The sequence below is a fragment of the Protopterus annectens genome, chromosome 5.part0 (assembly GCF_019279795.1).
Source record: "Protopterus annectens isolate FY-2018-M chromosome 5.part0, PAN1.0, whole genome shotgun sequence".
NCBI lineage: Eukaryota > Metazoa > Chordata > Ceratodontiformes > Protopteridae > Protopterus > Protopterus annectens.
This window is the reverse complement of record NC_056735.1, coordinates 951,077,803-951,093,764: the sequence shown is the minus strand read 5'-3', so window position 1 is coordinate 951,093,764 and position 15,962 is coordinate 951,077,803. Positions and strand designations below refer to the sequence as shown.

The 15,962-nt window shown below is 44.4% G+C and overlaps 1 protein-coding gene across 1 annotated transcript in view; it reads left to right on the top strand.

Annotated features, from left to right (window-relative positions):
- RDX (radixin) overlaps positions 1-15,962 on the top strand; it is a 1,792,353-nt gene that overhangs the window by 1,758,061 nt on the left and 18,330 nt on the right. The window contains 1 exon segment of the mRNA XM_044072720.1: positions 8,364-8,615. Within this exon segment, the coding sequence (XP_043928655.1) occupies positions 8,364-8,615 (252 nt within the window).

Genomic DNA, 15,962 nt, shown 5'->3' with positions numbered 1-15,962 from the left:
GTATATTATTCCATTGGCAGGATGTATGTGGCTGCCATGTTGGTATATCTTGATCTTGTGCAAGTCAAAACTTTATTTAGTTTATTAATTTATTAAATTTGGTAACCAGGATAGAGCACTGATCCAGATGGATATATTTTAGTCTAAGGATAAACAAAAGTGACGATAAATAAGTAAATTAACAATGAATATTTCAAAGATAGGCAGACCTGTGTGTGAAGATAATAAGTAAATAATCGTGATAGTGCAGCAATACAAAGTACATGATGGGATACTCTGAGAGAGGTGTGGACATTAAGCTGGTATTATAAAGTGACGAGGGAGGAAACGATTCAGAATAGTGAAAGTAGGGAAAAAGAAGGCACATAGAGGATAACTGCATACGACCTGTACAGACATATGATATTTCGACTAATTAGTATGTAGAGATGAAATGATGGACAAATGAGAGGTGCAAGAAAGGGAAAGGGGAGAGTGGGCGATTAGGTGATGTGGCCATTTGGAAAGCATTTTCTTTCACTCTGATTTGATATGCTTTTTAAGCTGTGCACAGAATGAGGAGTAAGAGAGATCCATAGGATTTGGGAGAGAGTTTCACAGAGTTTGAGACGTAGGATGGAGAAGGCATGGTCGTAATGAATCGTGGATCTGAAGTAGTTTACTTCATTTGGTCTTCAATCTGTGGGATACGGATTCGTATTGGATCCGAGCCGGCAACTTTTGCTAGCATCAGCTCCGAGCTCCAGACTCCTCCCCTTACCCGTATACACCTCTACTGCCTTCCATCCCCAGATCTCGTTTTCTGCAATTTGCATCATATCGTGTCTTCTGCGCTCCAGCTAGCAGTGGGTTATTAAATGTTCTGTGAGAAAAAAAAAAAAAAAAAAACTTTCTCTCTTCGTCAGATTAGGTTAGTGTAGGTATTCCTTCTTCTCCCTCTCGCTTGTTGCGTCGAGTGTTAGTGGTTTTCAGGTAGTTTGAGTAGTTTGTTTTGTGGTGTAGGTAGTAGCTTCCCCTACCCCCCCCCCCCCAGTGTTCTCTGTAGCTGTGTGTGTTCTAATTTAAAAAGATTTTTGCCTGTTTTTTCTGAGGCTATCTTTCTATTATGGCAGAAAAGCTTGTTTTCAAGCGCTGCACAGAGTGTGGCCATAAGCTCTCCCAAGCAGATGGCCACACACTGTGTGTTTTGTGCTTGGGTGTGGCCCACCTGAGCGTGGAATGGTAGTATCTGTGTGGGCTTCAACCCCCGTGCCCTAAAGGATAGGAACACCAAGTTGGCCTTCAAATGTCTTTTTCCTCCTTTTGACTCTTTCCTCGTCTTCTTCACAGCAGCTGCTGTGGCCGCCTCTCTTCCTCTGGCATCTCCTCCCTCCCAGGCTTTGACTCAGACTCCTGTGTCTAAGCCTGTGGTAGTGGAGCAGAAGAGAGGTAGAGAAATGGAGAGAGAGAGTCGAAGACAAGGGAAAAGAGGAAGAGGTCTCCGAACCTCGCTTCACCCAGCAAAACTCCACGGAACCATGACTCCCCTCAGCTCCGATCTCCGAGGTTCTCTCCAGAGCCGGAGGAGGCACGTCCAGCCTCTTGGGCCTCGGTGCCCTGACCCGCCAGGTCTGAGTCCATGGCCTCATCACGGTAAAACCCGCTCCTTGTTGGATATGGATCTAGATAAGATGATGAGGCGCTTTATCTATACACAGATCTAGATGGGGGTCTTGCCAGCCCCCCCCCCTCTCTGGAGGGGGGAACTCACTTTCTTTCTTTCAACCCATTTTTCCTTTTCCGATCCGACCTTTGGCTTCGGAGAACTCTGATCCGAGGTTGGCTTTGGTCAGGGGGTCGGCACCAGTGGTACCTGTTTCCTCAACACCGACAGCTGCCTTGGGCATTTCAGATCTGACCAGCTCAGATCTGAGCCGCTCTCAGAGCCGGAGCTTAGGTGTCAGATCCGAGGGAGTGGAACCTTTTCCATCGGTTCTGACTTTGTTGGGCCAAGTTCCTTCCCTCGGAGCTCCGTCCACCTCAGGCCCGGCTCCGATTCTCACGTCGGACCGGGAAGACTGGCCTTTTTATTAGTTTCCCAGGAAGTTCGCTCTCCTTCGGCATACAGTGTGGTAGAAAGGGACCTCTCTTTCGGATCAAGACCCCCAGATTGCCCCCTCGGACTCCTCCCAGACGCTTCGGCTCTGTGTACTGTCCCCATTGTCTTACCAGAGGGACAGCCCATGCTCGAAGAGCCCCAGACTGTTTCCCCTGAGGAACAAATGGCTTGCGAGCACCCCCCCCCCCTGGAGAGCCCCACTGGGGATGGGCCTCGTAAGCATACTTGCAAGAGAAGGCACTTGGACTCCCCTGAGTCCCTCACCGAGAACACAGATTTAGATAATGGAGAGGGTTCCCCAAGATCACCTCATGAGGATGTCTCCTTTGGAGACATCATGAAGATCCTGTGCCAGCGGGGAGGTTAGTCTGCCCCCAAACCCTGTTCTGATGAGTTCCTGGAGGCTTTTGGCACTGGTCCGTCTACTTCCTGGGTGTCCCCTCCCGTGGATCCTTTGGTGGATTTGGTCACCTCGTGGGCATGGAAGGAACCAGACACCATGGAGCCTATCCCCAAGTGACCCAATAAAATGTTAAGCCCCCCCCCCCCCATTGATAAGCCATCCTGGAATAAGGGCTCCCCGAGTAGACATGATAGTGATAGCAGCAGCCACTAAGAAGGAACTTGCCCAGGAGAGTTCCTCCGTCCACCCTCCTGACTGGGAGTCGTGGATGATGGACTGCCTAGGGAAGCGGGTGTACACTTCAGCTACCTTTTCGATCAGGGAGCTGAATTACTTGGCCCATGTCAATAGACTCCAACACGACCTAGTAAAGGAGCTGGAGGAGTCCCCTCCCAAGTCCATATCGCAGGAGGACAAGGCTTCATTCTCCACGAGAATGGCCACTCTAAAAGTGGTATCTAATACGTCCATGCGACTCCTCTCCCATGCTATGGAAGGAGCGGCTAGGGCGGTTGGGTCCAGTGTGTCCATGAGGCGTAATGCTTGGCTCAGGTTATGTCAATTTTCAGAACCCTTCAAGGCGTCATTTGCCAATGCCCCTTATGACAGTTCTGCACTCTTCGGTAAGACCATCAAGGAGACATTAGTCCAGAGTGAGAAGGACAGGAAGACACTGTCTGCCGTTGGGATCCACTTCTCTAACCGTCAAAGATTCTTTTTCTCGGAACCAGAGAGGGCAAAAGAAGATGTGGTTCTGGAAGTCTCAGTATTCCCGGGACACTCAGGGCTCTTCTTCCCCCAGAGGCAGAGGGGGACAGAATGGATGCCGGCCCAGAGGCAGAGGGGGTCTGTGGAACTTCGGGTCTCGAAAACCTTTCTCAGACAGCAATCCTGAGGGGTTGCGTGAATGCTGTACTCTGGAGGCAGTCGGGGGACGATTGTCCTTGTACCCAGCGGCATGGGAGTCAATAACAACGGATCACTGGATGCTTCAAATCATATCCAGAGGATACTCTATCCCCTTCATGGGTTCCCCCATATCTCCCAGACACCTCCCAGACGTACCACCCACGCAAAGGGAGGCAGCAGCACAGTAAGTTTTCAAGCTGCTAGTAAAATGAGCCATCAAAACCGTCCCCCCAGATCAGTCCGGATCGGCCTTCTACTCCAAGTTCTTTTTGGTGCCAAAGAAAACGGGGGACTTAAGGCCCATTCTGGACCTCTCTACCCTGAATCTGTCAGTTGCCAAAGAGAAGTTCCGGATGGTCACTCTACAGTCCATCATGCCGTACCAGCAAGAGAGCGACTGGATGTGCTCATTAGATCTCCAGGATGCTTACTCTCACATAAAAATACACAGAAGCTCCAGGAGGTTCCTCCGCTTCCGGCTAGGATTCAATCGTTACCAATTTTGAGCCCTGCCATTTGGTCTCACCACAGTCCCCAGAGTCTTTACCAAAGTGATGGTGGTTGTAGCGGTTCACCTGAGGCTTCAGGGGATTCAATTCTATACATACTTGGACGATTGGCTCCTCACTGCTCTCATCAGGCATCTACTTTCCCAAACCAGGGATTACTTCCTGACACTTGCCCGGCATCTGGGCATCACAATCAATGCATCCAAATCTCTCCTAGATCCTGTACAGGTGATAGACTGCATTGGTGCCAGGATAGATACTCTTCAGTGCAAAATATTCCTGACCTCGGAGAGAGTTCAAAACTTGAGGATGCATGTCTCCTGATCTACTGTTCTCATCTTCCAATGGCAGAATCAGTGTTGAGGGCCCTAAGCTCGATGGCGGTGACCAAAACTCTTCTCCTATGTGCTCGGTTACACATGCGGATTCTTCAGTGGACTCTAGCGGTTCAGTGCTCCCTGTTGGAATTGCCATTGACTTATCCTATCTAACTAAGTCAAGTGTGTCTGTCGTCCCTCATATGGTGGATGAGCTCTCTGGACATTTCGGAGGGATGATCCTTTGTTCCAGCCCCAGCCCAAACCACGGAGGGCTCCCAGTTCGTGTGGGGGGGAGGGTCATTGTTCGGGCAAGAGAGTCCAAGGCCTGTGATCCCCCATAGAGACCAGCTTGCATATCAGTGTCCTAGAGATGAGGGCGGTCCTTCTAGCGTTGCAGGCCCTTCATGCCTTTCTTCTTCTGGGGGCGGTTGCTATTCAGTCGGACGACATGTCAGTAGTCTGGTATATCAACAAGCAGGGAGGGACCAGATCTTACCCCCTTTATCGAGAGGCCATGAGAGTGTGGGAATGAGCAATCTCCACCAGTCACTTTCTCATCGCAACACACATTCTGAGACCGTCCAACATTCTAGCGGACAAGCTAAGTCAGACCATTCTGATGCCTTACGAGTGGTCTCTGAATATGTCAGTAGCAGAACACATCTTCAGCGAGTGGGGTCAACCTTGCTGCAATCTCTTTGCATCTCCTTCCAATGTGAAGTGCAGCAAGTTTTTCGCTCTAAACCCCCTGCCGGGGGAGTCCCCCAGAGATGCTCTAGTTCATGCTTGGCCTCCCAGTCTTTTGTATGCTTACCCGCCAGTACCCCTCATTCTGCGGTTTCTGCAGAAAGCTTGTCGACTGGGGAGCAACGTGAATCCTCATTGCCCCATTCTGGCCTCGCCAGGTATGGTTTCCCTTCCTTTGGTCTCACCTTCTGGCTCCACCATTGATCCTAGATCCCATTCAGGATTTAATTTCACACCCTTCGAGGGTGCCTCATTTGAGTCTGGATAGCCTGAACGTCATGGCTTGGCTGCCCCAGTTCTCGTAATTGCTAGGACTCCTGGACTCTCCTCCTCGGTTAGATCTACTTTGGTAGCTGCTCATAAGTCTTCGACCAGAAAAGTTTATTGCAGTAAGTGGAAACGTTTTTCTTTCTGGGCCTCTCAAAAGAGTTTAGACCCTTTCACGACCCCTGTTTCCACTGTTCTTGATTTTCTAGCTGATATTTTCCAGCATGGAGCTAGTTCTTCTACTGTCAAAGTTCAGTTGGCTGCCATTTCTCATTTTCATGTGGGCGAGAATTCTGCCTCCTTGGCATCTTCCAGACTGTATAAAGCCTTTATCAAAGGCACCTTTTTGTTATGCCCCCCGGTCAAAGATCCTGTTCCTCCATAGGACCTTACTTTGGTTCTTCAAGCTGTGGTCACTCCGCCTTTCGAGCCTGACGCAGCTGCAGATCTAAAACTTTTATCATGGAAAACAATTTTTCTGGTGGCTATTACCTCTGCTAGAAGGGTTTCAGAATTACAGGCCTTGTCCATCAAACTTCCATACATGGTTTTTCATAAAGACAGAGTTTCCTTTCAAACCAATCCATCCTTTCTTCCTAAGGTGGCATCACCAGTCAGTATCAGTCAGACTATTAATTTGCCTGTGTTTTTTCCCAATTTTGCGAACAAGATGGAGTACAAACTCCACATGTTGGATGTTCATAGACAGTTACAATTCTATTTACACAGGACACAAATTTCCATAAATCTGATCAATTGCTTTTTGGGGAAACCTATCTCCAAGGTCACTATAGCTAGATGGATTTCTTCATGCATCCTGCAGATCTTTAAGGACAGAGGCATGTCTCCTCCAGGTCAGGTAAAACCTCATTCCACTAGGTCCATGACTATTTCTGTGGCTTTTTGGTCTTTGGATGACATTTGTTCTGCAGCTACTTGGTCCTCATCTCATACATTTATTTCTCATTACAAATTGGATGCGACTTCCAGGAGGAGAGCATCCTTTGGTTCTGCAGTGCTCCGGAATATCCTTCCATGAGGGCCCCCCAAGAGTTTAGTAGCCGGGGACTCTGTTCCACGGGTTGAAGACCAAATGAAGTAAACTACTTCAGATAAAGAAGTTATGTGCTCACTATAATGTTCCATCTGAGTAGTTGTACTTCATTTGTCTTCAACCATCCTTCCCCCGGACCTTGGTGCATGATCAGCCTACGGGCTGCAGTATAGGTCACAAGTATGTTTAACAGGTCGGGTTCTCAGTATAAGTTCAGCAAACTTGATCTGAGGATGGAAGGCAGTAGAGGTGTATTATGGGTAAGGGGAGGAGTCTGGATCTCGAAGCTGATGCTAGAAAATGTTGCCGGCTCGGATCTGATACGGATCCGTATCCCATAGGTTGAAGACAAATGAAGTACAATTACTCAGATGGAACATTATGGTGAGTACATAACTTCCTTTTCTGGGACATTGAAGAACAGGACCTTAGCAGTTGAGACTTCACAGATTACCACTGGGATTACGGCTAAATAGGTTGGAGGCAAGGGATGGGAAGGCATCTTCCTTGAGGAGCTTGTAGAGTTGGGATCCAAGTAGAAGATTGGCAGGTTGTTGGGCAGGCAGCCAGTGGGCTTTAAGCAGTTCATGTTCATCATTTAATTCCCAAAGAGGAATGTTTCATCTCTGAACCCCTTTGAAGAACCTCTTTCCTCCTAGAATGTGAACATCTTTACTGACAAGTTTGCCTTCAGCTCTTAGAGCTGGCTGGCTGTTGCAGACAGCCTGAAGTTCATTCTTGTAAAAAGAATTTTGATAGCTACCACATCTGCAAAATAGATTTTGAAGCTGCAGGCTTTTCTGTGTAAGGAACCTTACTTAAGTCTTTCAGAAATTGTCTGTCAAACCAAATGGCCATTTCCCCACTAAATTGCTTTGCAACCCATCACTTAGCCATTCTACTCATCTTACTTTCTTTCCAGAAGAGGTTGTGAACTCAGGAAGGCAGATTGCTGTGTGTCCTACGCCCTTGGTAGAGATGACCTAGTAGTAGTCAAGCTGATGCTGTCCAAATGGGACTAATAGCTGTTGCGTTTGCCAACACTTGGCCAGACAGTCATTACCAGTTGACCTCATTCAGCTAGAGGATGTGCTGCCTCCATTGCTTGTTTGTATATATGTATGCCTCCACCACTTGCTCCTCATTGAATGCCTTTTATAAGTTGTACAGTGTAGGTTTTTACTCCAGGAATCTACTTCTGTGCTGCTTCATTCAACCCTTTGAATGTTTCCGTTTCCTGCCTCCCTTTGGAGTTGCTTATACTGCTGGGGATTTTTTCCAATTACTGTATACTGTGGTGGCTCCCTATAAGTAAGCTGTGTGCGAGTGTATTTAGTCACCTTATACAGTTGATTCTGAGATGTCAGTTGTACTGAATGCTTATCCCCTTCCTTCCTGGTTTTAAATGGTCACGCAGCACACCTCGTGTGTTTTTTTGTCCTTTTAAGTACCAAGTTTTATAGTGTTATATTATTTAGTTTCTTTTGTGTGGTGCTACACCAGTCACATCCTCCCGTGCTAGTGAAGTGATGCCATGGTTTGTGTAAGGGGGCCTTGAAATATGTCACTGCAGTGTTCAGTAGAATGATAGTTGTAGGAAAAGAGTATATTAGAAGCCTAGAAAGTAAACGGTCAGTGTATGAAACTGTATGGAAGCTGGCTCATGTTGGTGACAGAGTTATGACTGAAATAATTGCTAGGGAGAGTACTGAGGCAGAAGCAATGGTGGAATCTGAAAAGCATCTAGATATATGTGAAGGAACTGTAGTGGATTATAACAAGGTGGAAACAGCATGTCCATCCATTCATTCTCAACCCCCTTTCCTGTTTTGCACATGGGGTCAGGGTATCACTTTAGCAGTGACAGTTATCTTGAGCCAAAATTTACACTGCCGTGTAAATGTGAAACGATTTATCATAAAACTTTAAGGGAAGCTGTGTGGGCCATGCATACCTGTTTTTGAGTTTTATTTTTACAAGTGATGTAATGCTGTTACTAAATGTTTTGTATGGATGCTGCTGCCTCATTTAACTATTGCTTGTATTTTACATTAAGGCAATAGCTGCTCAAGATGACTTGGAGAAAACCAAGGAAGAATTGAAGGTAGTAATGAGTGCACCCCCTCCTCCACCCCCACCCCCTCCTCCACCAGTCATTACTCCAGCCGATAATGAAAACGATGAGCATGACGAGAACAGTGCGGAAGCGAGTGCAGAACTTTCTTCAGAAGGTGTGATGAACCACAGAAGTGAGGAAGACCGGTTAACAGAGACACAGAAGAATGAGCGTGTAAAGAAACAACTACAGGTTAGATTAATAAATTTGAAGGGTACAACAAGTGTACTAAGTATTTTGTCTAGAAGGGTACTAGCTACTTCTCACATGTTGTTAGTAAGCTTTTACCTTTGCCAGAAGGCTTGCTTTATGCCGGTTTTTTTTTTTTATTAAGAAGTTCAGTAGAAAAGGGATCTTGCACATTATGCAGATATGCATTTCCAGTGAGGTAATTTATGGTGTAAAGCAGATCAGTTTAAATTACTTAATTTGTAAAAGAAGTTTTGGAAAGCAGCATGTAATGTATTTTTAATGCATAAAATATGTGATAGAGTACCCCATTGTGGAGTCCAGAATCATTGATGTATTTAATAGAATGAGTGGTGTGATTTTTTTGATACAAATGCTGAGTCAGCTGTGCATGAAGTCCCTTTACAGAGCTGTCAGGTTTTGGATGCAGATCTTTTTGTGAGCATTAGCCATTGTTGATCTTTATTGCTAAAATGCAGGCATCGTTAAGTCCCCTATATAAATTGCATTAGCAAGTGTCTGTTTCAGCTTTTGCCTCTCAGAAAAGCAGGTTGCTTGTTGCATTGCAGTGAAAGCATTGTTCCTGCCGGTTTTCTCTTCTTTAGCGTGCAAGCTTTTTGTTTTCTCTTCCGTCTTTAACAGTTGTTTCAGGGTCATTTGGCAAAAATCTAAGAAATTTGAAATGCTTTGTTATATGACTTCTTCCTTGGAAGTCCATAAATTGCATATAGGTATTTTACATTGTATTTGTTAAAACTGCTCTAAAAAAATAAATTCCTTCATTTTGCCTAATAGCAAGTCATCAAAAAGGCTTCCAGTGTTGGTGGGGGAAAGATAAAGCAGTAGTCACTGATGCTTCCCTTCACAGAAGATGCCTGAAAAAAACAGAGGTGATTTTACTGCCTGCCATGTCAGAAGTCCCCAAAGTAGTAACTCATAGTGATAAGATCAGTCTACAATCACAACCTTTCTAGGTGCATAGATTTGTTACTAGATTCCCAAGAACATAACTTTTGGCTAATGCTGACATTGCCAGCCCTTTTTTTTGTTAGTCACATGACCGTCCCTGAAGTAAAGTTGGTTATCAAACTAAAAAAGGCAAGCTTTTTTGACATTTCATCACCTGATCTCAGTAGTCATGCTAAAAATTGATAGTATAGCTTTTGCCAGAGATAATTTAGGATACTCCAGAAGGTTCAGAGTACTTAATGCAGTTTCTTAACCAAATATTCATTTTTTACATCTTTTTAACAATGTTTCAAGCAGAGGTTGAACTGCAGTTGTGATCACCATTACTAATGACTTGGTGAAGAGAAAAAGCTCTCCATTTCCTCATTTTTTTCTAAAGAATTGCATTTACTGAATAGGGTAAATTGTAACATTGTTATAGCCTTATATTTCAGTGAGCAAAGGACTCTCATCTAGATTTCATTCACTGGCCAGCTTCCCATCCTCCCCTAATATATTCCCCAAGATGCTCCCCTTGGTAAATTTTCTTTTGCCTCCACTGGCCGTCAGTCATCAGCCCCCTCCTGGTCAGTTGGCCCACTCATTCCCCAGAGTGAACTTAGTCTATCATTCTGACAGTCTGGAGTAATTCAAGATTTTACTTTCAAGTCCTAGCCCGTACATGCATCCATCAGAGTCCTGGGAGGGGCCATGCACTGGACTGAAAATTGAAGAAATTGCCTCACTTTTGCAAGGAGCATTCGCTCCAAGTAGCTATGCTCCTCCCCTGAAGTACTACTGGTGGTTTCATTTGTGTCCTCCTTTGAAATTGCACCAGCCAATGTTCTTCTGAGTTCCTCTTCATGTGAGGTGAGTGAGCCGTGCGCATTCACTCCTTCCCTGACTCCACCACTGGTGGCATTGCTAATTGAACCCAGGTCTCCTGGGTTTTAGGGCTCCATTCCATTACTGGCAATGTCTTATATTTTGATCAGTGTTCTTTCCACTTTACAAAAATTTATTAATTTTACTTTTAGCCTAATCTGTTTTAATAAAAAATAGTGTGCAGGCTCCTGAATGAAGTGATCGTATTTGCAACCAATTTCCCCCTGTGTTGCACATATGATAGCATACTATAGATTATGCCGCTGAATATACAAATGCTTTCTGCCCATGGGGTCACACAGAAAATTTTCCAGTGATATCAGATGATGAAATTACACCACCATGAACTGATGTCCTCCAATATCACTGTTGCAATATCCTTCACTAAAGGGATTCCCTGCCAAAGGTAGTCCAGTGTAATTTATAGATATTGTACGTCATGTGTATGCTCCCCGCTGAAGGCGTAGAACATAAGGATGACATATGGATATACATGCCTCAGAATTTCTTTGCCATCAGTCCGAATGTCATCACTGACAGTATGTCCGAACATTCCTCCTCACGTGTTGGTTATTGAGCCATGTTTCAGATAAGTGCCCCATTGAAGTTTCTTCTTCTTTCTTTTTTTTTCTGTGTTGTGGGTTTGCATGTGTCATACAGAAAGGGAACATGTCGGTGCATACCTCTCAAGTGGACCTCGTTACTAGGAACGTACCTCATTTAGGGTCTTCAAAAGTTCATGTTCCTCCAAGTTCCACATTGCAAGGGTCTGTCACACATTCAGTGTTAGGAATTTAACTGATATCTGAGGTAAATAGAAAAGAATCATATTGATTCATTAAAATACCTTTTTATCAGTAAAACCAGCATAATTTAACCATCCTGTGACCTGCTTGGTTGAAGCTGTTAGTATGTGTTCCACATTTTGCCCATTTGTTCCACATGATGAGGGCTAGTGTTCCTCATTTTGAAGATGGACAGTAGAGAGCCGTGTGTCAGTGTGGGAGGCAGATTTGCCATAAGGATCATCAAGAGCAATGTCCCTTTTTTGATTGGGTGCTTCACATGACCATATGCAGTGTTCTGTCTGTCAACCGTTTGTTCCCAAGACCCTACATAGTTATCTGTCCTATTACATCTACCTAGAGAACCTTGAGCTAAATCTTAAAATCTTAAGTTATTTTTGCAGGGTGCAATGTTAGAATCCTCCCTTCCCAAAGGTCAGCTGCCTGCCAAGAAAAAGGCCAAAAGAGTCAGGTCTGATTCGGCTACTGTCCTATCACCCCCAGATGTCTCTCTTGAAGCTGGTGAAGGCCCAGAGTATCGCATAGTTGTTAGGTCAGACTCCTGTACTGCAAACCATATCAGAGGCCAGCATGGCTCCGACTTCTCACATGTCCTCAGAGGCTGTGCAGATGTCCTTTTCTGAAGTTGTGAGGGAACCTTGGCTGATCATTTCAGATGGTCCAAGGGGGATTCCGCAGATACTTGTTTGGGAGGAGATTCCCACTGTGTTTATTGATTGTAGGCAAGGGTCTGAACCTCCTAGGGTGTTTTTGTTGGTAGACATCCCTCAAAAGAAGCCAAAAAACTAAGCATCTGTCCTGCTCCTGAAGATCCCCAGCATGAATTTCAGAATTTTACCTAGGGGTTGCTGACATTGAAGGCTCCCCCAGGAGTTTCTGTGCCTCCTCCTCCTTGGTCCTCTACCCCATTCAAGAGGCACAGAAAGCAATGACTCCTCTGATGAAGACTTGGATTTTGGGTAAGAGTCTTTGGCATGTTCCTCACAGATCCCTTCTTCTTTGGATTATGGCTCTGAAGAGGAAGACTGTTAGCCCAGAACTCTCTTTTGGGAATACTGTTTCTTGTATGATGGAGTGCTTTAAATGGGACTGCTCTCTGGTTTCTGACATTCAGAAAAGATAGTATGAGGTCCTCCAGATGGAGTCTCCTAAGGCCTTAGATGTTCTCCTGTCTTGGGTGCCCTTTTAGATACAATTTTCTGCTGCTTCTGTGGTTGCAGACTCTCAACTTCCAGCTCCTTAGGAACCGTATAGGTTTTACATGTGCCTGATTCAGTTTCCTTACAAATGTCCTTCTGCTGCCCCCTGTGGTGTGTCTTTTCTGACAAACTCTCTAAGCTTTTGCCTTCTATTAAACTGTTTCCTTCAGACAAGGACATGGAATGGATTAGCATGAAAGTATATACTGCTGCCACCTTGGCCTTTCAGCCTATTAATTATCAGACCCGTATGACCAGGTATATTTTAGCCCTTCTTTCTCAGGCTTCCCAGGCTATCACTGACTTTCCTGATTCTGAAGGGAAGACGTTGTCCCTTTCTTTACTGGGCTGCACTTCTCAAGTAGCGTGTCACTCTATTAAATGTAGTTTGATGCAGCCCTGAAGTAGTTCTGGAAAAAAAGGAAGCTGTTCCTGAGGAAGTTGAGGAATGCCCAGAAAGGGAGGAAGGGATTTCCATACCATGAAGTACCCCTGATGGATGATGGACAAAACCCAGAAGTCTTGAGTGACCCTTAACCAACTGGACAGAGAAAGATGAATAGATAAAGGGACCTGGCTGAGGAAAGGGGAAAACACAGTCTCAGAAAAGGAGGTTTCTGAGAAGTGGAACTTTGAGTAGATTTAGCAGGAGGAACAAACCTAGAACCTTTCTTATGGCTTTCCCCGTATCCAATAGAGATTTAAAAGGTTCAGCAGCTGCAGAACCAAATAGGTTCTTATCAAGGCCATCTAACACTTTAGCCTTAATGTCATCAGGCAAAGGCTGAATATGAAGCCAAGAGAAGTATCTCAAAACAGAAATGATAAACAGCAGCCCTAGAAGAAGACTGCCTGAGCAGGTCTGTAACACAGGTCACGAATGGAGATTTCACAGTGATGTGCTTCTGGACATTGTTCATCAGTGAGGTGCTCCTCCGGTAGATCTTTTTGCCTCCCATTTGAACAGTCAACTTCCTCTTTTTTGCACCAGAGTCCCAAGTCATCTGGCCTGGAAGGTGGATGCCCTCTCTTTTTCCTGGAAGAGGATGTTTTTCTATGCCTTCCTGAGGGTCCTGTTCATGATAGAGCAAGACCCCCCCCCCCCCCAAAATCTTGTTGGTGATTCTCTTTTGGCCCAGATAGCATTGGTTCCCTCTTCTGCACCTAGCCAAGGGAAATCATCCCAAATTACCTCACAGGGTGGACCTACTAGCACAGGGCAAGAGATCTCTCATCCATCTTCACTTGTCCACCCTTCAACTGACATTGTAGGTAATTGGGTTTTGATCCCTTTTAGGCAGTTTGTTTTTCCTGAGGACGTGATTAAAGTAATGCAGGAGGCCAGAAAACCCATTCCCAGAAAACTCTATATATCCAAATGGAAGAAATGTTCTGTTTGGTGCCTTGCTGGTAACCAAGATCCGCTTTCTGTGGAGATCCTTTCTGTCATGTTTGTGTGAATTGCTTCATACTAGATTGGTTTATTCTTCATTTAAAGCTCACCTTTCACCTGTTAAGCAATTTCTTAAAGACGTCCTTCATATCCAGCCTCCCAGGAAACCAGTTCCACTTTCCTGAGATCTTAATTCTGTTCTTGAAAAATTGACTCTCACTTCTTTTGGGCCTGTAGCTTCAGCTTCCTTACACTATTGTACATGGAAGACTATTCTTCTTTTGACCCTTACTTCAGCTAAAAGTGTCTGAACTATGAGCTCTTATGGCTGTTCCTCCTTTTTTTTTTTTTTTCATAGGAAAAGGGTGTCCCTTTGTACTAATCCTCCATTTATGCCCAGGGTGGTTAATATCTCTTAATCAGTGTATTAATTTGTCCTCCTTTTTTCCTTCAACATAGTGTGCTAGTGAGAAGATTCTTCACACCTTGGATTTGCATAGACTGCTCTGATATTATTTGGATAAGTCTAAGGCCATTTGCAAGTCTGAGCAGCTTTTTATTTCCTGTCATCCCAGATATCTAGGTTTGGCTGTTTGTAAGCAAACCATTTATTCATGGATTTCGAATTCCATTTTTTTTGTTACTCATTTCATAGGAAAAGCCTTTGTCTTTTTAAAGGCTCATTCTACCAGGGACATGGCTTCCTCTGGTGCTTTTTTTCAAAGGATTGGTTACCAGTTCCATCCTTGAGGTTGCTACTTGGATCTCTGTCCATGCCTTTGTTGTTTCCAGAGCAAGGGCTGGCTTTGCCAAAGCTATCCTGCATGGGTTTTTTGAGGGTTCTTCTGGGTCTTCCTCCTCCCAAGTTTTCTCTTGAGCTTTTGTACTCTCCTTTTAGTGAAGAATACTGCAACAGTGAAATGGAAGGACAAAGTACTGTTGTGTAAAATCGTACCTTAACAGTAGATGTACTTCTCTTCAGTGTTGTGGTATTCACTCCCTCCCTCCTCCCCCTTCTACAGTACTCTCTTCTTTTTTCTTCTTCTGGATGAACATGTTCCTCCTACTTCCAAGGACTGTTCCTCCTGGGGCTGTTTGTTTCTGATTTATGTCCATACGTAAATTTTATACCCTATACCTTGAGTGAGGAGCATATGCATGATGTTCGACATCTGTACAATCCTAAGGCTTTGGTATAGTAGCTGGATGTTGGGCTACCCTTGGTAGGGAATCCCTTCAGTGAAGAGTACTGCAACAGTGAAGAGAAGGACATGTACTGTTATGGTGAGATTTTACACAACTGTACTTTTGATGCCAGTCTTTCAAGTATTTGCACTGTTGTCATTAGCATTTGATTCCCTAGACATCCCATTTATAACTGAACATATAACATTAGAGACCCTGTTTAATTGGTCTGCAAAGGAGTGCATCTTGTCTTCAATTCTGTTTTAGCATTTTTCATTCTGATGCTTGTGTTGTGTGGGGCTGCACACACAACATGCACACACTATTCTGGTGAATGTCACATTACATACCACACTAGAAATTATAATCTAATCCCTGAATCTGACTTTTGGCACAACGGTCCTATGTTTGAAGCCTAAACTATACAAGTGTCCATATGACAGACAAAAGAAGAGACAAGACTTGCATTCGCATTAACCAAGCAGGGGTGTCCTCTTTCCCCTTTGTTATTTGCATTATGTTTAGAACCATTAGCATAGAAAATAAGGGACTCAGAAATTAAAGGATATAATTGGTATGGTAGTCAAGAAAAGCTGGCTTTATTTGCAGATGATGATTTATACCTGATAAACCAGAAAAGGACATTATTGTGGAACATTTTGAAACGGCTTCAGAGCTTTTCAGAATACAAAATTAATGAAGCTAAAACAAAGGCAGTAGCTATAAACTATGCACCACACAAATTGGTTCAGCAATATCCATGTTTACATGGATATGATAAAATGAAGTATTTAGGAGTATGGATTGAAAAGGATTCTGTTGTAGCAGCTAAGGATATGTGGGAAGAGACTAAGCAAAAGCTAAAAAAATGAGAAATTGAAAGCTCTGCTTTATGGCTGTAGATAGCAAGATACAAGCAGTTTTGTTTTTAGTC